Source organism: Panthera uncia (genome assembly GCF_023721935.1).
Source record: "Panthera uncia isolate 11264 chromosome A1 unlocalized genomic scaffold, Puncia_PCG_1.0 HiC_scaffold_17, whole genome shotgun sequence".
NCBI classification, from domain to species: Eukaryota; Metazoa; Chordata; class Mammalia; order Carnivora; family Felidae; genus Panthera; species Panthera uncia.
In genome coordinates, this window is record NW_026057577.1 from 35,930,822 (window position 1) to 35,954,980 (window position 24,159).

The window sequence follows — 24,159 nt, forward strand, 5'->3', positions numbered from 1 at the left end:
TTTTATTTTGTCCAAGACATTTTAATTATTGAACTAAGGAAATGGCTACTGGAGCTTTTGAAAGGAGTTATGTTGTACTGCAGGAGACCAGTGCTAACATAGATAAAAGTCCTTGGTACTTTAGAGTAAATTAGGTATTTTTACAAGATAGAGGGCACTGATGAACCAAAAAAAAAAAAAAAAAAAAAGAGAGAGAGAGAGAGAAAACTCTAATGGTAGAGGAGCAAACTCTGGCTCATGGGTGATGTGCCTATTTAATATTTTTTTATTGCAATTAGATTAGAAGGACAAAATGTTTAAAAACTAAAATTACATTAGGACTTATTAGGGCAAAATCATGTTTTCTTTCTAAGGTATAGTTAAAACTTCTTTCAATCAAATTAAGAGCTCTGGAAAAGACCATCTACTCATTAATTCCCTCACTTAATAAAATATATGTGCCAGGTGAAAAATCTGATTTGGTTGATATCTCAAACCACAGATATACCTCCTTAAATAAGATTCATTCTTTTTTGCTTTCCTTGTTTGCTCTATAAGTAGGCTCCACGCCCAACACGGGGCTACAACTCATGACCCTGAGATCAAGAGTCACTAAGATGGCTTCACTAAGCCAGCCAGACATCCCTTAAAAATGTCATTTTTAAAAACAAAGATGTCATTCAATATATTCTTCTATACATACTTACATATATATATATGGCTTTGGGATAAGATAGACACAAGCTGTGTGTGTGTGTGTGTGTGTGTGTGTGTGTGTATAAGGAACGCTTTCCCATGTCAATATATATTCTCTTTGAATAAGACTAAGATTTTATTACCAGGTCAACAATATATGCATATTTATATATTCTCTATATAACATGTAAAATATATATTACACATTATATATATTTTAGAATTGAAATGCCTCAAAAATTTCATACAATGTGTTCATCTTATAGAGAAAAAAACCAAAGCTCAAAATGACTTAATCGAGGTCTCACCAATTATTAGCACAGCTAGTGCTAAGGGATGTATTTTCCACTTTTAGCTTACAGTTCAAAAGCACACAGGAAATATGTCTTTCTTAACCACACAAAAAGAAGTAAATGTGAGGTGACTATTATATACATATATGCATGAAACATTCATGTTCTGATCTGGGCTACACAACTAAAGAAACGTGAAGAATTTGGAAAGGATTTAGAGGAGAGTGCCAGGGCAATCAGAAAAAGAAATTAAGTTGTGAGTGAAAGCATGAAAGCAGAGAATATTCAGCTTGGAAGGGGGAAGCCAAGGGCCGGACTTGGTTCACAGAAGGAACTTAATGGTTGGGGGCCAAATTCAATGGGAAAAGCTCAATGAGCAAGGCGGGAAAACTTCAAGCAAGGGCCTCATTCCTCCCTGTAATGCTGCAAAAAGATATCAAGTCTATTTTCCCCATCACTTAGAGGGGCAATATAACGTTTTTGTTAAACAGCTGAGAATAGGCAACATAAAATTTTGATATGCACAACAAATGTTACAAATACATCTCATTGCTATTATCAGGGTCAATTAAAGTTGGAATACACAGACCTCAAAAGGACAGAGAGGCAGGGATAGAAGCCAAACCCTGGGCAGTAGTTCTATTGTTTCTCTTAAACATGTTGACAAACTGCTTACTTTTCATCGCTCTTTAACTATTTCAATTCATCCGCTCTGATCTGAATCATAATATTGTAATTGCCAATATGGAGAAAATTGTTTGGAGGGGTACCAACAGCCAGCGCACTCGGCCTCGCGGAGGAGGCAAGGGCAGATGAAATTAAGAGTATTATGGTGGTAGTTAATGAATACTCTCTTCCAGATCTTGGCCAGGGACCACAGGTACCCTGCTCCAGTCTTAGAGGATGGAGGCCCGATCCCGTCTGTCTCCAATAAAGAAAGAGGAGGGACACCAAAGCTGTGATAGCAGCATGCACAGTTTAATAAGAAAAATTTCCCAACCCTAGGGCTGGCATGGATTCATTTGTGAAAGTTTTTGCAAACATGACTATCAGCAAGAATTGTATCGTGTTGTCTGGATGTTTAAAAACTGCTTTACAGTTGGATTTCTTGATAAGAGTGATTTTTTTTTTTTTTGATAAGAGTGATTTAAAGAATTGACAGCTTCCTGCTGTTTGATTTCCTTTATTTTAGTACTTACTGCTTTTACACCAATAATGAAAATAGGCTGTATTTTGATACACTGAAAATTTTATATTAGTGTTCATATGACATAGTGTAAGTATTAAAACAAATCTCCTAGTACATATTAGCACAATCTCTCCCACTGTCTTCCTGTTGATTCTGTTAAGGCCCCAGATTCTCCACTATCACCCTCAATTCAGTCTTGATTTTCATAGTCTCAGCTCAGCTTCCCGTTCTGCTTCTAGCTGGGTCCTGGTTAAGACAAGAGGTTCCATGGTTTGTTCATAAATGATTCTCTCTTATTTTTGCTATATGAGTAAGAACAGAAAATCAGTATGACTCTCACGTCAAATATTAAACTCTAACTTTGGTTCAGCAAGGACAACCTTGTTTAAACAACATTCACCTCATTGCAGATGCAGTTTAATCTTTTATTAAACCATAGAAATGATTCAATCTTTTATAGAAAAACCAAAACCATGTTATCGCAGGAAGATTGTGACCTAGGCCAGTCAGAATAAAATATGGTCTCAAGAGATGGTAAAAATTGAGACTGGGTTAAGTATGACCTTGTGACAGACCTAGATATGCAAGGAGTATCTGAAATGTCATTAAAGCTAGAAGATTCTTTTAACAGGACTGCTCAAGCAGTGATGAAAATGTACCACATGGAAACAGTTCAGAAAGTGTTTTTTTTTTTTAAAGTGCATTAAAAAAACAAGCCGTAAAATGTAAATACAATGCTAAAGTAAACAAACATCTTCTAAACAAACAACCCCATGCAAACAAACAAGCAAAAAAAAAAAAAAAAAAAAAAAAAGAAGCATTTTAAATCATTTTATTAGGAAATTCAACTCTGAGAGCTCAATAAAAATTTATATAAAAAACTGATTTCTGCAGATGTCTGAGTAGAGATGTTGGTTTTAGTCTTTTTAATTGCTACCATGGTACAGTTTAACTCTTGGGAATTGACATAGTAACAAATTGGGTAACAAGGCCTAATGTGAGCAGAGTCACTGTCAGATCATACTATATATTTCATATTCTAAAGAGAACTACAGATACAATTAAAGTACAATTAGAGTAAATGCTGGGGAAGGTCCTGAAATGACTAAATCATGTAAGCACACAGATCCACTCAATGAGAAATTAAAAATGGTCACATTTCAGAACCTTTTACAATAAGCTATGTAAAGGAGTGACCTAAAAATGACATTGTCAGACTTATTCTTCTACATGGGCAAGGAAAAAAAAAGCGCATTTTCAGTGAAGTCTTCCCTTCTGATGTAGGAATAATCTGAAGCGTGGGTGTGACATGATACTTTTACCAGTATTCCCATTCTGCTGCTTGAGTAGTATAAATATGCTGAGGTAATAGAGAACCACAGAGCAATGCTGTTTTGAAAATTAAAACATATAAAAATAGTAGGACTTGTAGGACCATTTCTACCTAAAGAAAAGACTATCAAGTCATACAGCATTATCAAAGATCACAAACTGAAAACTGTAAGCAAATTTATCATGAAACTCTAAGGACCTTTGTTTGATTTATATTTACTTGGAGAAAAAAAATGAAATAACCATATTGCTTTGTCTACTTTTAAGATAATCAGAGTAACTCAAGTAAGTATATAAATTTACAAGTATCTTAAATGTTTCTACTGAGCACTTCATTTGTTTTCTCATTTTTAAAATTCTTTTTGTGCCACTAGTGTTAAAAAGCTATTTAAAACATCTTAATGCATAATCACTCTGCATGCTATCAGATTTAGTGGTAGTTTCAGAAATAAGCCAAATTTATATATGCAAGGCAAGCCTAATTAGTTAGGCTCACAAAAAATGTAATATCCGATTTTCAGAACCTAATGTGCTCAAGAAAGTATTTGTGCTTTTAAATTAGGAGAACAGCTCTGTATTTAATTAGGCCTCATTTGAGGACGTAATCATTTTAATTTATTTGCACAAACACAGGACACTGTGCTCCATCAGCAGACAATGTTCTTCATTAACTAAAGTAGGGACTAAAGTGCACAAGGGTAGACGATGTATTCCTACCTGTGATGCAAGATCCTAACTACACACTGCTAGATTTCATTCTTCAGTTTATAGTCGCCATTCTGAGACATACACTGGTCAATATAAAACACTTTTAAGTAAGTACTCTGCCAATCCCTAGAAATCGATAATATTTAATGTTTTATTTTACCTATTTCCCGGTTATGAGTATTCAATTATTAAAGAACAAAGAAGCTTATTGAAATTCAAGCAATAGTAATGTATTAAAATCCAAACTTCAATAATTAGGATGGTGGTAGAGTTACAAATCAATTATGTCTTCACTGGTGGTGTAAAATATTAATAGCATAGATTGTACAGAGTGGTGAGAATAGGTTTTACTTAGGCTGTTTGAAAGTAACTACTGTATTCTTGACAAGCTAATGATATGATAGGTCATTCTTATCTACTATTCATAAAAGTACAGGATCCAAACAGGATCCAATTCTTCCTTAGGGCATTCACAACAAACTTTGATATCTTGTTATTTCCATTCCTTCCCCCAAATCCTAAATACATCCTAAAAAAAAAAAAAAAAAAAAAAGGAATCTCTTGTTAACTACTGTAACTCTTTGAAAAGGTACTTATGTTTTTGCCTAACTCTAAATGTTTATAAAATATATAAAATGCCCTGTGATATATATATATATATATATATATAATATATACATACACACAATTATATATACACATTATTGTTATATGTTATATATACATATATACACACACACACGTTATTATTTATTTCTCTCACAGGGCAAGTTAAGAAAATTGTCTGAGTCATTACATCAGCTCTGCTCTATACGACAACAGGCAGATCTCCAATGTGCTCCTGAATTCCCACAATTCTCCACAACTAGGTCACAGTACCCTATAGGAGAAGATTGTAATTTCTAGAGTTCTCCTTTTGCCCAAAGCTCTAAATTCTTCCATTTATATGGAAAAAAGTGTATAACTTCAGAAAGGAAAGTCTCCTTTTTTTAAAATAGGTAATGAATACTATAAAAATAATGCATAATTTGATCTTCAGAGACAACTGTCCTTACTTAGCTTTGGAGTATATTTGAGTTGAGCAATGCCCATTAAAGCTTACAAATAAACTTGGAAAATGTCAATGCACAGTACTTAAATTCTAACTGAAATCATGTCGTTAGATACATTTTAAAAAATTCTCTTTGACTGGATGCTTAGTACTTGAGGACATAATTAGCATTTTAAGATTTATAGAATTTTGCACCATCTTTATAACTGTATCTGGAGGAAGAATGCCTCTTCCTACAAGCTTAGTTACATAGCTCTTGGAAGCACCCACTGGTAAACGTGGTAATGTAACATGGTATTAAAAGTCATAAAATATACATTTATACCATACATACAAGCAGTTATCTGTCCTTGATATACATGCATGCATGCATAAGTAACACATAACACAGTAGCTCCAGTGAGTGAACTTGCAGATCCATTCATGGTAAATTTATTATCCAGGAACAATCACTAAGTGAGCTTGAAGTTATACTGAGTGTGTCTAGTATTTAAAGGTACATGTATATGGTTTTGGTATAAAATGGGCCCTACCTAAAAGCAAGCTAGATGCTCTTCTTGTAACTTAACTCAAGAAAGAGAAACCTACTACAATGCCAGAGAATAAAGTTATTACATATAACTTTTTGAAACATAGTTTTTCAGTTTTTAAAGTATGCATAAATATGGCTACATATATTGCATTTTAAAGAGAAATTTTAGAAGGGAAATTTTGGCTATACAGGACTCACCAGGTAGCAAGCAAACTCTAGAACTAACCTTTTACATTAAATACAATTCCACTATAAAGCTGTTTTGACAGGATAACCGTTATATATAAAATGGGTTTGCATGTAATCATTTTGGAGTTCTATAAGACAAGTAACAATAGTCTCTCAATATTGATTTAAATTAAAAAGTATTATTCTTGGGGCTCGGAGAGGCAAAAAAATAAAACAATTTGATCCATTTGGGGAATCTGGCTGAAGATTAATGGTCTAAGTCTAAGCAATAGTAGGGAAATTTAATTCCCAAAGCATCCTCTACACTGATCATTGGGAAAAACTGGATATTCACAGAAGGCACTCATTATATCTACCTTAACAATATTAGTGTGTATTTATAAAATGAACTGAAAAAGACAAAACAAATACTATACACAGATTACAATAAAAAATATTCTAAAACACTTTGGTATGTTTGAAAACCCAGCCCAAAACAAATTAGTGAGAGTATTCCTCTAGGAAATTAAGTATTAATGAAGAAAAACATATTTATATGATTCCAGAGATCAGAAATCATGATCTTACAAGAAATGTGTTTTATTATCTTAACCTCCTTTTATGATTGAAAACTAACTTTTAAAAAGAACCATTGACATCAGTTTGGTGTTTGTTTTTATTTGGTCTGAAAGTCTCCTTTTTTGAAAAAGGCAACATTTTCCTTCCCATAAGGCATCTTTCTCACAACTGTAAATGAGCCTGTCCAAAAATCAGAGGCAGTTTTCTTCAGAAAAAGCCAATGCTGTATCAAAATACAAGATACAGCATTTTCTCATAGATTCTCTGGCAAGAGAACATGACATGAACCAAATAAATTTAATACAAGGAAATAATGTTGTAACTCAAAGTACATTGCTTTTCATTTAATCTCTTTTATGATTCTATACTAAATGACTTCTATTCTTCAAGCTTAGAATAAATTATGAATACAAGTTAAAACCAGAACCTAATTAAAGAAAATGCGACACCGAAAACAGCAAAAGTCAACTCAACACAGTTAAAACTGGGAAAATTTTAATTACTAAGCATCAAATGCACTTTACATTGATAACTGCAGTACTGAAACTGTGACGTTTTAAATCTATTTCTCAAAAAAGGTTAGTGATTTTCTTTTTCCTAGGAAACATGGAGATACGACTATGAACATTAATGCGTTCAGTCTAGGTCACTATGGTTTAGTTCATGCTAACCTCAACAGGTGCTCACACTTCCTGTCTACAATCAAGTAGACTAGGAACTTGTTGTCTTGTTGAATTTTAGCAAAAACTCCATGAGATAATTTAAAGGAATGTCAAATTTATGCAGGGCAAACTCATAAAACTCTACATTGGGATCGCTTTTTTGCTTCAAGTGCATCTAACTTGAGAATACAGGCAATTACAGGCAATTTTTCTTTCCCAATCCCTTGGAAAAACATTTCTGCAGTAAATCTTGTGTCTTCTTAACCAAGACTGGGTTGTTTTTAAGAAAAGATTATCAGCCCTGTGGTTAGTTTCCCACAGTTGATAAAAACCTATCAAAAACATCTTAATATAATTTGCAAGAAAAAAATCTGTTTTTCAAAGGCTGCAGAACAGGAAAGAAATAGCACTTCTTATTGGTATAAGCACAAACATTTAAAGCTAGTCATACTGCAAGTAAATCCAACAAAGTATTCAAAAGTTCTATAAAAATGAACAAAAGATGTATGTTTACTTCCACTGCGCCAATAGTCAAACGTTAGATCTGCACGGGAGTTGCACTGTAGCAGTTCGCTGGTCCAATATAAGAGTTCAAAGTCCTTTTGGCTCAATGGTGTCCACATGCCAGATCAATTCAGTTCAAAAAACGGAAATTAGGGCAAAGACTCCATATAACAAAGCACAAGGATATGCTACTAGAAGTTGCTGTCCTTCCATGGCTAATGCAGAAATAAAAATTTTGGAAGCCGAAAAACTACACCAACCAATAATTCCAGCAGTGAGAATGATTCCTACCATTCCTCTGTAACCGAAAAGGAAAAACGGAAGGGGGGGGGGGGGGGGCAGTAGATGAGATTAGATACCGTAAGAATATAATAACCCAATTCTAAAGAAAAGCACTTTAAATCCACATTGTACACATCTGAAGAAATGGTCAAGATTTTGTTTTCAAATGCTAAAATAAAGTACCTCACAGTGAATTCAATAATGCTGAATCATTCACATCCACATTCAAAAATCTCATTTATAATTACATTTTATGCCTGTCAGCACAGGAGCCAGGTTTCTCAATGTTGGCATCACTGACATTTGGGATGGATGCACTTTTGTTGTGAAGGGCTGTTCTGTACATTGTAAGGCTGGTCAGCAGAACCCCCGCCTTTAACACTTTTGCATCCCCCAAAATTACTTCCAGACCCTGCCAAATGCCTCCTGAGAGCAAAACTGCTCTGGTTAGAAAATAGTGCATTCATAGAAAATCTCTTTTGTAAAATTCAAATATAAGTGTACCAATCTCAACAAATGAAGAGTCAAGGTTTCTACACTGAAAATCTGAAGCATTTTTACGCAAAGCAGAAACACTGTGAGGCCATCATCTTGCCAAATCTCTAGTATCGAAGAGCTGCTACACGCTCTTGTCCTAAACCAAGGGTAACAAAGCCCCATCACTGGTTGTGCCAGGCACTAGCCACAAGGAGGAGCCTGAACTGTTGATAAAGAAGCTGCATGCTGGCTGTGAGCAGAGAATTTATCAGCAGGAATTTACACCTTTCCTTCTCACTTTACCTAAAACGTTATTTAACAAATTACACACTTAAAGCTGCTTACATATACATCTGAGAACATGGTAGGCTACTAACAGCCTCTTGCCATAAAAAGAATGCTTCATTTTCACTTAAAAAGCTGCCAAGTAGACAGTATGTGTTTTATTATTCATTCACTTAACATATGCCCAACATCTTTAAGCAATTAGCTATAGTCTAAAAACTGTGAGATGGAAAGTATAATTTTCACAACCTGATCTTTTCATGCAATATTTGACTTAACAATCACTACTGTTCAGTGCCAAGTAAACACAAAAGTAGTGAAATTCTTTATCACAGATAAAAGCAGAGATGGTAATAAAAAAATTTAAATTTATTCTTAGTTTCAGTATTTATCACTGAAATTAATGGAGGATAGTCCTCATTCACAACAGGCACTATCTCAAGTTTGATGAATTAGTGATTTATCCTAAACTGATCGTGAGGGAAATCCTACTACAGAGAACTGGTCAATCAACCCCCAAATAAAGATCAGTACTTACTGCAAAGAAAATATCACCGCAAAACTGGAAAGTAGGATCATGGGAAGAAGACAATATCCAAGGACACTTGCCACACAACCAAATGAAACACCTGTCATACTCATTAAGTTTAGTAAACAGAACATTCCTAGACATCCAATTGCACTGATCCCATATACGTAGCCAAACTGGATTTTGCCAGCCTATGGGTAAAGAAAAGATTATGGGTTAAAAGGGAAAAAAATAAATTATTTTTGGCTTTATTTCACCTAAAAAAGTACATGTAGAAAATATTCAATTTGTGAGCATCAAAATCTGTACACGTATCTATTCTTTAAGCAGAGTAGTAAAACAACAATTGGCTATTATACCTTTCTCAGGAAGTCTGAAGTACCTACTTTCCAATATACATATATTTGGTTTTTCATTTTCCAGGTAGTATATGAACAATTCAGCAAATAAAGACACAAAATCATGCTACAATCACCTTTAAGCAGTAGACTTCTAAAAAGAAATCTGTCTGATTTGAAGCAAATAAACTATAGACCCAAGATGGAAAATCCTGCAGAATGTTTGGATAATAGCCAATATCCCTTGAAAGCAACAAATACCACCAAAAGGAGCTAACAGAAAGGAAGTCAGGATAAGCAGGACACCAGGGTTCTATGGGGAAGGGAGGAGAAAAGAAAAATGACGAACAAGCAAGAAAAATATAATGGAAGATGTATTTTTCTTTCATTATTTTTCCAAACCATTGGTGGAGTTATACAGTCTTTTGACAAACCAAAAAACAAAACAAAACTGAATTATGCTCTTGTAAAAGACATTACTGAACAGACTTAAGACAGTAATGTGTTAGGGGCACCTGGATGGCTCAGTCACTGAAGTGTGTGACTCTCAATCTCAGATCAGGTCATGATCTCACGGTTTGTGAGATGGAGCCCCGGGCTGGGCTCTGCGCTGACAGTGCGGATCCTACTTGGGATTCTCTCTCTCCCCTATTACGTGCACTTGCATTCTCTTTCTCTCTCAAAATAAGTAAATAAACCTAAAAAAGTATTTCCAAATATATTACATTTATTATCAACGGAGAAGTGATGAATGGGTATAATTTCAAGCAATTCAATACCATTCAAAACACATGAAAGATCTGATGTATAAACAGTCTCAAAAATGGCTCTTGGCCATTAAAGAATGTTGTTTAATCTCATACTGAGAGTTTAAACTAAAATCTTACCAGTAACAATGTGGCTCCAAAGGCAAGGCAAAAAACCATGGGTCCTGCCAAATCAGTCTCATTCATGATGCTGCCATCTGCTACTTTTAATGGATGTAACACTGTTAGTGTTTTTTGCCAGATGTGGTCAAAATTGATACCTAATTCTAAAGGAAGAGAAAATAAGAAAGTCAATTAGGATTTGTTGATATATCTTTAGTTTACCAGAATCTATGTTGGAACAGGAGACAGAATGAAACACTCAGCAATATGAGACATTATTGTGGGGAGTCCTCAATACCAGTCTTCCCTGACTGTGGTGTTTACTCCACAAAAGTCTTATTTCTGCTTTGGTGATGGAAAAAGTGTTTGGATGTGACAAAACAAGACATTCTCAGCTACGACTGCGTAAAAAGGATATATGGACAGGGTTCGGAGTAAGGGGTTCTTCACCTGGGGCTTCAGCAATACCTGGAGATGCTATGAAATTGTATATAAAACTATGTTTCTATGCACAGGTGTGCATTTTTCTGAGAAGAGTATTTGTTTGATTCATAGCTTTCGTTAGACTTTCAAAGGGTATCCGACACCCCCCACCCCCCCAGCCCAAAATGTTCAGAAGTACTGCTTTATGGGTTTTGGAACAGAATTTGAAAATCACCGTATTTTTCAATGATGTTACTAGTTTTGCCAACTTCTTCCATATAGAATAATCACTACCATGCTATTTCCTTCCATTTCTTCCACTGACAGAATTGAATCAATAATGTGAAGTAAAAGTCAATGTTCACATATTGACCTAATAATCACTTTATAAAGATCTATTAAAAATCTGGTCCCTTATGGCTCAGTGTGGTTTCATACACACTCTGTTCAAAATGGGTTACTTAGTAGAAAACATTTTTTCTGTAACATTATTCTCTCAAAGGAAGGGATAACTTCTCCCAACTCTGATTTATTTTCACTAACCAGCTGGACACTACAGAGTACTCTGCAACGAATCCTACCTTCTAATAAAGGTGGCTCATCCTCAAAGTTGTTTCCATAGAATGGCTGAGGTGTTGTTGGAGTATATGCCTGAGTTGGCTGGAAAATCTGCCCGGTGTATGGCTGTTGTGGCTGCATCATGTCTGGAGGGACAAATCGGCCTTGCTGCGAATAGTCATAGCCAGCATACTGCCTGTAAATCAGAGTTCCATTTCTGAGAATTACGTCAACAGTGGATATCCCTGAGAGCGAGAGAGTCACAGTCACACAACTCCTAGGATAGCTACTTGGCCAGTTTTCGCAAATGGTGTTGAAATGATTACTAGGATCAATATGATTATCTCCAATGGTAAGTTGTCAGTGTTTTTCAGAGAATCTACTTGATGATGCCAACACTCACTTCTACAGCACTTAAGAATTTTATAAACTATGAAACTTTTAAAGATTAGGTGGTCAAAAAATGAAAACTTAGAAATCTTATCTATTTCTCCCCCTCTAGTAGTATATATAATATAAAGATAGCTGAGGAATAAAATTTATACCTAAGACTATGGATGAAAACTGAACATGATAGACTTTGTACTACAAGTTATGTAATTTCCCACTGTGGTTTGAATCTCCATTGAATGTTCAATCATTCTTTACTCTCTGTAGTATGTTATTTTTTTCCAAATGTGTAAATCTCTTTAAGAACAACCATCAATTTCAAACACAGAGTGGAAAAATTCAAGCCTCTTTCTCGAAAGCTTTCTGAATATAACAAAACATTATTAGTATTACCTTGCATTTTAATAGCACTTAAAATTTTTCAAAGTAGGTATACGCTTACTGTCTCATTTGATATGTGCTGTAGTAAAATCCCGCACTGTAGAAAAAGAGGCTTTACCATGGCTATTTTAGTGATGAGAAAAAACCAAAAAAACAACAGTGAACAGAAGGACATTGAAGCAGTATCTTTAAAAACTTGTTTTACCATGTTCTGGGGAAAAATATGACTTACCCATCAATGGGACTAATCTAAATACACAGTAAGAAATACAGAAGTAAAATAATTATTTTAAAAAGAACTGAGAAAGCTTAAAGATCCTTTAATTACCTTTTAAAATTTTATAGTTTCCTTTTGATAAATATAAGACTAATGACTGCCATGAATATTACTTGAGATTTTAAAATTGAATCTTAAATTAACTGAACATCTTGATTAAAAGCAAATCTGAAGCGCCTGGTTGGCTCACTAAGTTAAGAGTCTGACTCTTGATTTTGGCTCAGGTCATGATCTCATGGTTTGTGAGACTGAGCCCCACAACTTGCTCTGCTCTGAGAGAGCAGAGCCTGCTTGGGATTCTCTCTTCCCCTCTCTTTTTCTCTCTCTGAATAAATAAGTAAGCATTTAAAAAATAAAATAAAAGCAAATCCAAATAATGGGAAAATTTCAAATATACATAACCCTCTGGAGAGTCCAATGGGACTCTCATGATTTATTTACCACTCTAGTCCAATCCAAGCTTAAAAAAAAACGTTATTTAGTTTTCTGGCTATATAGTAATATAGAATTTGATGAAGCATTATTTTTTTAAATTTTTATTTATTTTGAGGAAGAGGGAAAGAGAGAGAGAGAGCGCACATATAAGCAGGGGAGGGACAGAGGGAGAGGGAGAAAGAGAATTCCAAGCAAGCTCTGTGCTGTCAGTGCAGAGTCCAACACAGGGCTCGAACTCACAAACTGTGAGATCATGACCTGAGCTGAAATCAAGAGTTGGATGCTTAACTGACTGAGCCACCCAGGTGTCCCAAAGCATTATTTTAACAGCAAACGATAAAAAACAAAATAAATAGTTATGAGTAAATATCCTGTAATATGGCATAAATTACTATGCACTTGTTAAAAAAAAATGAGGTACTTCTATGTGAACTAATAAGGAATGATAATCAAAAAATACTTAGTGGGCAGAAACAAAAAAGACCCAATGTTCAGAATAGTATATGCCATATGCACCCACTCTGATTGTACTTTTTAGAATACATCTGTATCTATATATTTGAATATGTGTATTTTATACACATATACATACATTACGTATAATTACATAGGCTTAAGTATAATGTAACATTTAATATAATACACATAATTATACAGGTAAAGGGACTTGGAAGCAAGGGGAAGTGGAAGACTTAATTTTCACATTAAAAACTTCTGCATCTTTAAAACTGTTGTACATTTATTATTTATCAAAATTCATTCATTCTAAAATATGTTACAGGTAACATATAGGTACGTATTAGCTACTGAAAATTTACAGAAATACAAGTCACCTAACTGAATGTTACTTTGTAAAGCACAGTTTTAAGTGTTTAATGTGCATTATATCATATTACGCCACTATAACTTTAGGAGGTTGCTTTTAACATCCTTCCCATTATAAAGATGTATAAACTAATATTTAGGTTAAAATGATTTGCCTATGGTGGTGCCAAGATTCAAAACTAGACTTTTTGACTCCGGGGACCAACTTTTAACAATGATAATAATAATCACCCCCAAATCCTAATTTATGGAGATAGCTATAATATCTTTTTTTCCCATATATGTCTTTTTCCATTTTAGTATGAAATATGTTGATTTCTACTTACTTAAACATACACACACATATCCTACAGGATTAGCAGGTTGAACTGAACTAGGGGAAGAATTCACATTTTCTGATTTAGTACAATATGCTATTATGTTGATCTCTGTTAGAATGTATCATAAATCTAAAACTGGGTTTATGAAACAGCTAGAAAAGCTCCATATGGAGGCTGATACAATCTGCATCAACAGAATGTAGTTTATTCTCTCTCTCACAGAAAGACACACACAGAGACAGACAGAGAGAGAGAGAGAATATGAATGTGTATGCAATTAAAAAAAAAAAATGGTACAGACCAGTGGTTCTCAAACTCTTTGTTCTTAGGATCCCCTTTCACTTTCAAAATTTATTACTGGGAAACCCAAATATTTTTTATTCCTGTGGGATGTATCTGTCAATATTTATCATATTAGAATTTAAAACTGAGAAATTTTTAAAATATTTAATGGGGCACTTGGGTAGCTCAGTTGGTTAAGCGTCTGACTTTGGCTCAGGTCATGATCTCATGGCTTGTGGGTTCAAGCCCCATGTCGGGGTCTGGGCTGACAGCTTGGAGCCTGAAGCCTGCTTTGGATTCTGTGTCTCCCTCTCTCTCTGCCCCTACCTTGCTTGCACTCTGTCTCTGTCTCTCTCTCAAAAATATATAAACATTAAAAAAAATTAAATATTAGTTCATTTAAAGTAACAATAAACTTTTCATATATTAGCATAAAATTTTAATGAAAGAATTTCTTTAAAAAATTACTGAGAAAAGTGGCACTGTATCATATTTTTGACAATCTTGGTCCTGTCTGGTTTAACAGAAGACAGCTAAAAATTCTTGTATCTGCTTCTGTTGTCAGTTTGTGGTAATATATTGTCTTAGTCGAAGTATCTGAAGAAAATCTAGTGAGGCAGACAAGTAGCTGGAAAATTATTTAACAACTTTTTCAGATTATCATGGATATTCTTTTCATTCTGCATCAAAATTCAAAGCAAGATGGTAGTTTTTTAAACTTAAGTTGCAACAGAGAAGATGGAACTACTAATAAACATCTTTCTTAAGTTTATTTGAGAGAGAGACAAAGAGTGTGTGCATACACACACACATGCAAGCCGAGGAGGGGCAGAGAGAGAAACCCAAGCAGGCTCCACACTGTCAGCAGGGCCCAAGGTAGGGCCTGAACTCACAAACCATGAGATCATGACCTGAGCCAAAATCAAGAGTCAGATGCCCATGGCACAAAAACAGACACATAGACCAATGGAATAGAATAGAAACCCCAGAACTAGACCCACAAACGTATGGCCAACTCATCTTTGACAAAGCAGGAAAGAACATCCAATGGAAAAAAGACAGTCTCTTTAACAAATGGTGCTGGGAGAACTGGACAGCAACATGCAGAAGGTTGAAACTAGACCACTTTCTCACACCATTCACAAAAATAAACTCAAAATGGATAAAGGACCTGAATGTGAGACAGGAAACCATCAAAACCTTAGAGGAGAAAGCAGGAAAAGACCTCTCTGACCTCAGCCGTAGCAATCTCTTACTCGGCACATCCCCAAAGGCAAGGGAATTAAAAGCAAAAGTGAATTACTGGGACCTTATGAAGATAAAAAGCTTCTGCACAGCAAAGGAAACAACCAACAAAACTAAAAGACAACCAACGGAATGGGAAAAGATATTTGCAAATGACATATCGGACAAAGGGCTAGTATCCAAAATCTACAAAGAGCTCACCAAACTCCACACCCGAAAAACAAATAACCCAGTGAAGAAATGGGCAGAAAACATGAATAGACACTTCTCTAAAGAAGACATCCGGATGGCCAACAGGCACATGAAAAGATGTTCAACGTCGCTCCTCATCAGGGAAATACAAATCAAAACCACACTCAGATATCACCTCACGCCAGTCAGAGTGGCCAAAATGAACAAATCAGGAGACTATAGACGCTGGAGAGGATGTGGAGAAGTGGGAACCCTCTTGCACTGTTGGTGGGAATGCAAATTGGTGCAGCCACTCTGGAAAGCAGTGTGGAGGTTCCTCAGAAAATTAAAAATAGACCTACCCTATGACCCAGAAATAGCACTGCTGGGAATTTATCCAAGGGATACAGGAGTACTGATGCATAGGGGCACCTGTACCCCAATGTTTATAGCAGCACTCTCAACAATAGCCAAATTCTGGAAAGAGCCTAAATGTCCATCAACTGATGAATGGATAAAGAAATTGTGGTTTATATACACAATGGAGTACTACGTGGCAATGAGAAAAAATGAAATATGGCCCTTTGTAGCAACGTGGATGGAACTGGAGAGTGTGATGCTAAGTGAAATAAGCCATACAGAGAAAGACAGATACCATATGGTTTCACTCTTATGTGGATCCTGAGAAACTTAACAGAAACCCATGGGGGAGGGGAAGGAAAAAAAAAAAAAAAAGAGGTTAGAGTGGGAGAGAGCCAAAGCATAAGAGACTGTTAAAAACTGAGAACAAACTGAGGGTTGATGGGGGGTGGGAGGGAGGGGAGGGTGGGTGATGGGTATTGAGGAGGGCAACTTTTGGGATGAGCACTGGGTGTTGTATGGAAACCAATTTGACAATAAATTTCATATATTAAAAAAAAAAAAAAAAAAAAAAGAGTCAGATGCCCAACCAACTGAACCACCCAGGTGCTCCACTGATAAACTTTTTATACTGTTTCACAGAATACAGTAATGTGCTTTGCACTTTGAACGGATCCTTTCTTTACTCATTTTTGATTCCGTAACCTTCACTGGTGATTTAGAAAATATTAGTATGAGTTATACCTATCTCCCAAATATTAACATATTTAATATAAAGACATATATATGAAGGGTAAGTATAAGAAAATCACATTTGTTAATATGACCAATGATTTAATCAGAAAAATGGTTATTACTAGGAAGCTGACAGTTATGGACAGTTTTCCCAAATCCTCATTTTTACCTGAAAACTTGAATTTAACCACTGGCTACACATACTGTCAGTTTTTTTTCTTGAAGTAAGGGGCTCAACTATTTCATCTTCAAGAAAACATGTGCCCAGTACTGAAGTCTAACCATAGTTTGTCAGATGTTCTTTCCAATAGAAATGGTTTTCAAAAAAAAGCAGCTACTTCAGCCTGCGATTCAGAATGCACAGGGTCTTTTCCCAACCACTGCTCTCCAGTACACACCAGAAGTGCTTTAGGACCTTTTCCTATTTCGTCATGCAGCACAGTGCCACTCTGTGTGCACTGAAGGGTCAGGATTTAATAACACGGTAATTTTTACTGCTTCATCAAGGGCATCCGTATATAAAAGTGGTTCCCCCTTACACCCCAGCAAGTGTGTGGCGATGAAGAATATAATGATTACTGGAACGATTTGATGCCCTTGTCTTGATTCACATTCAGGTACTAGCAATTTTATCAACCGCTGTTTTTAAAACATGAGTACAAATGTCAACACACCTAAAAAGGTATATAATGTCTTAGTACTGTTATAAAAATAGTCTTGTCCTTACAGACTCCTTGAAAGTTCTCAACAACCCTCTAGGGTCTGAAGGCCACACTTTAGAATGGTGATGTAAGACTCATAAATGTCATGTAACGAAGAGAAATAGTCCCCAAGAAAACGACTGCTTCAAAAGTGGGGTCTTCATTCCTTCTTTAAGATGCAAGAAAGACAACGCCATGGAATTTTACAGTTTTCCTTTTCTGGTAGGACCTGGTTGGGAAAAATTACTGACTTGCTCCTGCTGGTTTTAAACTAGAACACAGTATGGTAAATACGATCTGTACTGACTAAATCAACACTGTATTCCATAAAGATATTTACCAGTTAAGTCAAAAATGAAAAAATACTAGCTTTAAATACTTTAAAAATATGTAATTGGTATTTTACAGGCATATCTAACACACAATGTGGGACCTGTCCAATATGACAGTCATAAAGCTCAATAGATTAAGATCAAAGGGCCTTTCACTTGTTGCTGTTGTTGTCGTTATATGAACATATAAATGATACTTATAAACGAAACCCAATTGTGACTGCTAATACATTAAGCTTTCTGTTTTCCTAGGCTTCATCTATAAACTCCTATTTGTTAATTGCAATAGTGGGTATGCAAGTACCTGGAATAAAACTTCATTACACTGAAACAATGCTTACTGGTACACGATTTGATTGTAATGGAATTGAGAATAGTTAGCAACAGAATATGTAAACCACCTCCCTGCAGAAAACTGAAAGGAGAAGATGTTAACTGGGATGCAAAGATAAGCCACACCTTTAAGTGATGCAAACACGGACAGGGCAGGAAAGAAAGGCAGAGATAAATACCCCTAGGAGGCTGTAATCCAAATGTCACAGTTCTGTTGAATGCAAACACCATTTAGCTAAAAACAGGCCCACATACAGAGGCAGGTTTTCCAAAGCCCTGTGGCTGCACTCTGACCAATCTTGCATTGATTTTCCCTCTTGTACACTGATTAAAAAACAAAACAAAACAACAAAACACGTTTTTAAGTAAATAAAGGAATGGATATTTCTCAACATGATGTTTCCAATTCTGCTCATTGAAGGAGTCCTGGACCACCCAAACAAGGTTAATCCACCCTGGTATACTTAATGCCTGATGACATTACTTTCAAAGTTCTAAGAAGCTAAGAATATGATGTCCTAGAGATTGGTAGAATGCCTCAGCTAATGTATTTGTTTTTTTGTTTTTTTGTTTTTTTTCAGCTAATGTATTTCTACCACTAACACCAAAGCCTATTTAAAAAGCAGGGTGTTTTGTTCTGTTTTGTTCTTAAAAGTTCAGGGCTGAAAGGTTTTGAGATCCCTCTTCCGTCTGCAACTGGCAACTTGTGTGTACTGAGCACAAGGTTTTGGTAAGAAGAGTAATAAAAATGATTATCACTTGATATATAAAATCACCTGATGATTCACAACAGGCAGCTTACACTGCTAAACAGTGTCACTAAGCACTCTGAGTTAACAGTGACAAGGTCTGAAATCTGGACTCATTTAACTTCTAAACTAGCCATCACAAGATTTTAAAATTTTAACTGGTTCTGTGGACTAAATAGCCTAGGTATCCTCTAGGTCCTTCAAGCTCCTACCCATATCTTAAATGATGTAGAAATACTATTAAGAGGAAACAGCTCTTTAACAATCAACTTTTGCACTCAGGCCCACCCAAAGATTTTGCAGAAGGCACCAAACTCTAACTAGGGCAATCCCTTCACACCAAAACCAATGTCATAGATCTTTCCAGAGGAAGGAAGATTATGAAAAATCACCTTCCTGACAAGGGAATGTTGCCACAGTCAGTTTTAGGCAATACCAAACATTCAGGATACATGCTTTCACTTTAATCTTGACTAAATAAATGGTCAAAATTGACAAGTTACTTGCTATAGGGTCCTCCACTTCCTCCATAATCATAGGACTGCTGTGAATGGTCATCGATGCTGTAACTTGTCTGGTAGAAATCCGTGTTTAAGTTATCAAAGCCTGACATTGCAAATGATCTGCAAGAGAAGAAGAATGGCAAATACTGTTTATACCCAAGGTCCTACTGAATTCGTTTCGATACTAGGCAAAAAGCCTCAGAAGGCAGTAAATTATTTCTTCTGGAATTTGAGGCACCAGCATTTGGACGATAGGTCTGGGTGGCAGTTACAAAGGAAACGTCTAATCTCGAAATCACGAGCTGGGAAGACACCTCCATTACAAGGAGCCAGTATGCCCAGGCTCCTTGTCATTAAATTGTTATTACAATTGTCATTACAACTAGGGGAAGGGTCGTGGGAGAACTGGTTCCTTGGAAGTCTAAAAACAATAAAGACGATTCCTCACCTCGGGGGAAGGGCTCTGCCGCTGACAATGCGACTGCCTCTTTGCAAAATAAGGCCTGAGCCTGCCGCGACGGTGCAGACTCCTAGAAAGCCACGCTTGAGGTATAGGGGACGCGTCAAAGCAAGGACCTGAAAGGGAGCGAGGGTCTGAGCGAAAGGACCGGAACGCTGCGCCGAAAGGCGGCAACAAGCCGCGTTGCACTGGACTGCGGAGAAGCCGAACAGTGTGCCACAAGCTGAAACACTCACCAAACGGAGAAGCGGCGGCAGCGGCTCCGGCAAACCCCTAAAACCCCCAAACACCGCTTAGGACCCTGAACTGGCTCCGTTGCTACGTGTCACAAGGCCAAAAAACCGCTTCCGGGGCACGCCCGCTCGCGCAGGCGTGTTGGTAGAGTTTGCGCCTCTCTTGGGTCGGATGTCCCGGCCCTTGGGCGGGCCGGGGAAGGGGAAACCTGATGCGGAGCATGCGCAGTGTCGATTGATCAGTCTATTTGCGGGCCAACGAGAAGGGAAATACTTCCCGAAGCCTGGTTACCGACAGAGGCAGAAAGGCGCAAGCGCAGAAATTTGTTAGTTACTGTCTGGAGGAAGAATTCCTCAATAGACCGGAGACCTGGAGGAGGGTTTGCAAATACTGTTAATAAGCGGACGGAGCCGGTCTCCTGTCCACAAACCACAGAACGCCGGTCTCTGTGGACTTAGTGTAATTCAGACAGTGTTACAGAGTTTAGGTGTATTATTTAATCCTTACACCCTAATGAGATGATCACGCTATTACTCTCCTTTTGTAAGTGAGGCTGTCAAATGTTCATTTAGTAACATTGAATGCAGTGTTGCATGACATCTCACCTAGTTGTGCTGTTGGAGATACTATGATGAATGCAAGCTAAATGGTACTGCTCACCTGGGATTGGTTGGGGTGGGGTTAACACATAAATATATGTAAAATGGTTACTAATATTGTTAAATCCTCTATAATTTTTTGAAAGAGTGTAATATTCATCTGGGACGGAAAATCTGGAAAGGTACTTTGAGAAGGGAATGATCAAAAGGAGTTAAAGAAAAGTGAAAAGGGGAACAGAAGGGCATGAATATTTCAGGCAGTAAAAATAGTGTGTGCAAGGCTTAGGGTTAAGGAAAACATGGTGTGAGGAAAGGTGTAACCTTTGCACTATTAACATTTTAATCTGAATAATTCTCGTGGGGCAGAGGGGGACAGGGGATGCTGCCTTGTGTACTGTACAATGTTTGGCAACATCCCTGAACTTTATCAGCTATATGCAAATAGTACGACTCCCATCCCCACTGCCACCTTGTGACAACTAAAAATGTCTCTTGGATAACATCAGAGTTTGGAAATCACTGGTCTAAATGAACCCAGGATGATTAGACAAATGAGGAAAGCCACATAGAAGTTGAGACTGGAGCTAAAGGCCAGGATCAGGGATAGAGTGTCTTGTGGGATTCTGGTACTGGTTCTAAAAGAAAAGGGGAACCACTGAAGGTTATGAACTGAAGAGTGGCATAATTTGATTCTTTTATTTTGATTGCTCTGGCTTCTGTGTGAAATCACTTTCTGTAAGTAAAGGAATTCTAACTCCAAATGCCATGGTGTTAACCAATGAGCAGAACTGTCTTCAGAGCTTATAGCATTAAAATTTATACCACAAGCCCTTACATTATATGCTGGCCCCCAAATCCCATGGTCTTTACAAAGGAAACCAGGCCTTTTCTCTGGGACCAGTTTCCAAAGGAATAATAAAATTTCAGTAGTTAAAAGGTTTTTTTTTTTCAATATACAAACTATATTGAAACAAATAAAAACAAACAAAAAAACCTCCACACACCCTTCCAAAGGAAAGAGTTATAGGAAAAGGACAAAACTGAAAAACCAAAGAATGTACTCATGAGATGAATGGAAGCTATCCTTTAAAGTATCAGAAAATATCTGAAATAGCTCACCAAATTTTTTAATTTACCAACTTTTGTAAATAACTCTATAATTTTTTGATGTAGTTACCATCTGTACAACTCTTGGAAGGATGACCACTTAGCCTAATTGACTGAAGACAGCCATGTTGTCCCGTTTTATGGCTGTATTTTACAGCATAATTATTAATATTCTCCTTTTTTTTCTATCAAATATATCCCAGTTTGGTTGACAAATTATTTGGTTATACTCTCTAAGCTATATTATCTATGAAGCTGAGTTTCTGGTTATCCATTGTATGCAATAATTTATTATTTCATCTACTTAATGTTCTTATGGTTGAAAGAAAATTCTAGTCTCTTTTGTTTCTTCTGATATTTCTATTTCTTCCTATCCAAAGGAGAAAGTACTCTCAAATTTAAATAAAATGTAAGAATATGAGTGTTCAATATTAGCTGCTTAGGCATGAATTGTTAGATATAGATGTTATTCAAATTCTGCTTCTGTCTGTAAAAGCAATGACCATATTTACTAGATTTTCTTTCTTCTCTAACCCTTGCCCCAATTGATAAGACAAGGAAAAAAGTTAAGTTACACGATTAAATCTTCCACAATTGTTTGTTTGACTTTGAAGTATAAACCAAGATATCCTGCAGAAACCCCTTGGGGATTTTGAGAATAGCAGTCAATTTTGTGGCTAGTCAGGTAGACCTTTCTTTTTGGAAAACAATTTTTTTTTCTTTTGGTATTGCATCCCCCCCACCTCAGGATAGGTTCCAGAGAGTTATTTTAAAGGAAACTGAAGTACATGGTAAATGTGCTGACTTTTGTTAAAGTAACTGAATTGTGTTCATTAGGAGTAGAAAGCCTTAAATAGGTTAAGAGTTAATAGAACATGAAGTGGGCTTGTAAAAGCTGCCCAGTCTTCCCTGGGACTTAGCATGTCAGTTACCAAACCAGTGACAATCAATCAATAAATCAATAAATACAAAAAGAAATAATATTTTAATCATGAGTGATACCTCCTAATTTAGTTTGACAACTATGCTGGTATACACACTAACACTTTAATGGATTTCACAAACACACACAAAAAACTTCCATTTTTTTGGAATGGCCATGAAATTGTCCTTAGATTTTAGATGTGCCTTATTTCCTCCCTGTTTTTTTTTTATTTGATTGATTGATTGATTGATTGATATTTAATCCAAGGTGGTTAACGTATCATTAATAATGGTTTCAGGAGTAGAATTTAGTGACTCCTTACATATAACACCCAGTGCTAATCCCAACAAGTGCCCTCCATAATGCCCATCACCCATTTAGCCTACCCCACCACCCAACACCCCACCAGCAACTCTCAGTTTATTGTCTGTATTTAAGAGTGTCTTTTAGTTTGCCTCATTCTATGTTTTTATCTTATTTTCTTCCCTCTCTGTTTTCTAGTAAATATGTCGTGGGGAATTGTGCCAGAAAATTCTGGCTTGAAGATGGGTAGTTCCCCCTACTTTTAGCTGTATCCACAGCACCTAATGAGGTGGATATTTGGCAGCTGTGACCTTACCATGTCAAATTCTACAATGAAACCTGATAATTATGGTAAAAACTAATGTAAATACCTAAGATCTGTTTCCACTATTCCTGAATATTAATGACATAACTCCATATCCCAAATACAATAATTATATTTCCTCCAAATTATCCTTAGAAAAGGATATCCCTTATAAAAGAGTTTCTCATCAGATTCTGCTCCTGTTATTTCAATTATTTTACTTTGAACAATACATTACTCTCTTGGGAAGATAGATTTGCCTGGAACAACATGGGATGCTTTTAGACAAAATGGTCTTTAAAGGCAAAGAAATTTAACTCTAACTTAGCAATTATTCTTGGGATTTTGACTTGAAGATTCTAAGTTCCTCGTGTTGTTAAAAAAAAAAAAAAAAAGGCTTGGGGCGCCTGGGTGGCTCAGTTGGTTAAGCGGCCCACTTCGGCTCAGGTCATGATCTCACGGTCCGTGGGTTCGAGCCCCGCGTCAGGCTCTGTGCTGACAGCTCAGAGCCTGGAGCCTGTTTCAGATTCTGTGTCTCCCTCTCTCTGACCCTCCCCCATTCATGCTCTCTCTCTGTCTCAAAAATAAATAAACATTAAAAAAAATTAAAAAAAAAGGCTTTGAAAGATAATTTTTAAAACAATGCTGTAAGTATTTTTATTGTGGAGATCAGACACCCTCTTAAATAGCAAATAAAAACATTTCTAATATCAGGTGAATGGATATTGTGGTTT

The 24,159-nt window shown here is 36.3% G+C and overlaps 1 protein-coding gene across 3 annotated transcripts; it reads right to left on the reverse strand.

The window, feature by feature from the left end:
- Positions 1-863: 863 nt before the first annotated feature.
- On the reverse strand, positions 864-20,323 carry YIPF5 (Yip1 domain family member 5). 3 transcript variants are annotated; one of them, XM_049649413.1, is made up of 7 exons: positions 20,190-20,322; positions 19,942-20,069; positions 19,494-19,613; positions 11,478-11,650; positions 10,492-10,637; positions 9,276-9,457; positions 4,732-7,991 (listed from the first exon to the last, which is right to left on the reverse strand). In XM_049649413.1, the coding sequence occupies exons 3-7, from the start codon at positions 19,601-19,603 to the stop codon at positions 7,829-7,831; spliced, it is 774 nt and encodes a 257-aa protein (XP_049505370.1). In that variant the 5' UTR covers positions 19,604-19,613; positions 19,942-20,069; positions 20,190-20,322; the 3' UTR covers positions 4,732-7,828. The 3 variants fall into 3 exon arrangements, with proteins under 3 accessions (XP_049505371.1, XP_049505370.1, XP_049505369.1); XM_049649414.1 differs by lacking the exons at positions 4,732-7,991; positions 19,942-20,069 and adding an exon at positions 864-2,403 and having other exon boundaries at positions 20,190-20,323; XM_049649412.1 differs by lacking the exon at positions 19,942-20,069.
- Between the last annotated feature and the right edge of the window lie 3,836 nt (positions 20,324-24,159).

Coding starts and splice junctions, on each gene's coding strand:
- YIPF5 (XM_049649412.1), bottom strand. CDS start 19,603: ATGTCAGGCTTTGATAACTTAAACACGGATTTCTACCAGACAAGTTAC. Junction 9,458..10,491: donor TTGGAGCCACATTGTTACTG/GTAAGATTTTAG, acceptor CTTTACCCATAG/GCTGGCAAAATCCAGTTTGG. Junction 7,992..9,275: donor GCGGTGATATTTTCTTTGCA/GTAAGTACTGAT, acceptor TTTCGGTTACAG/AGGAATGGTAGGAATCATTC.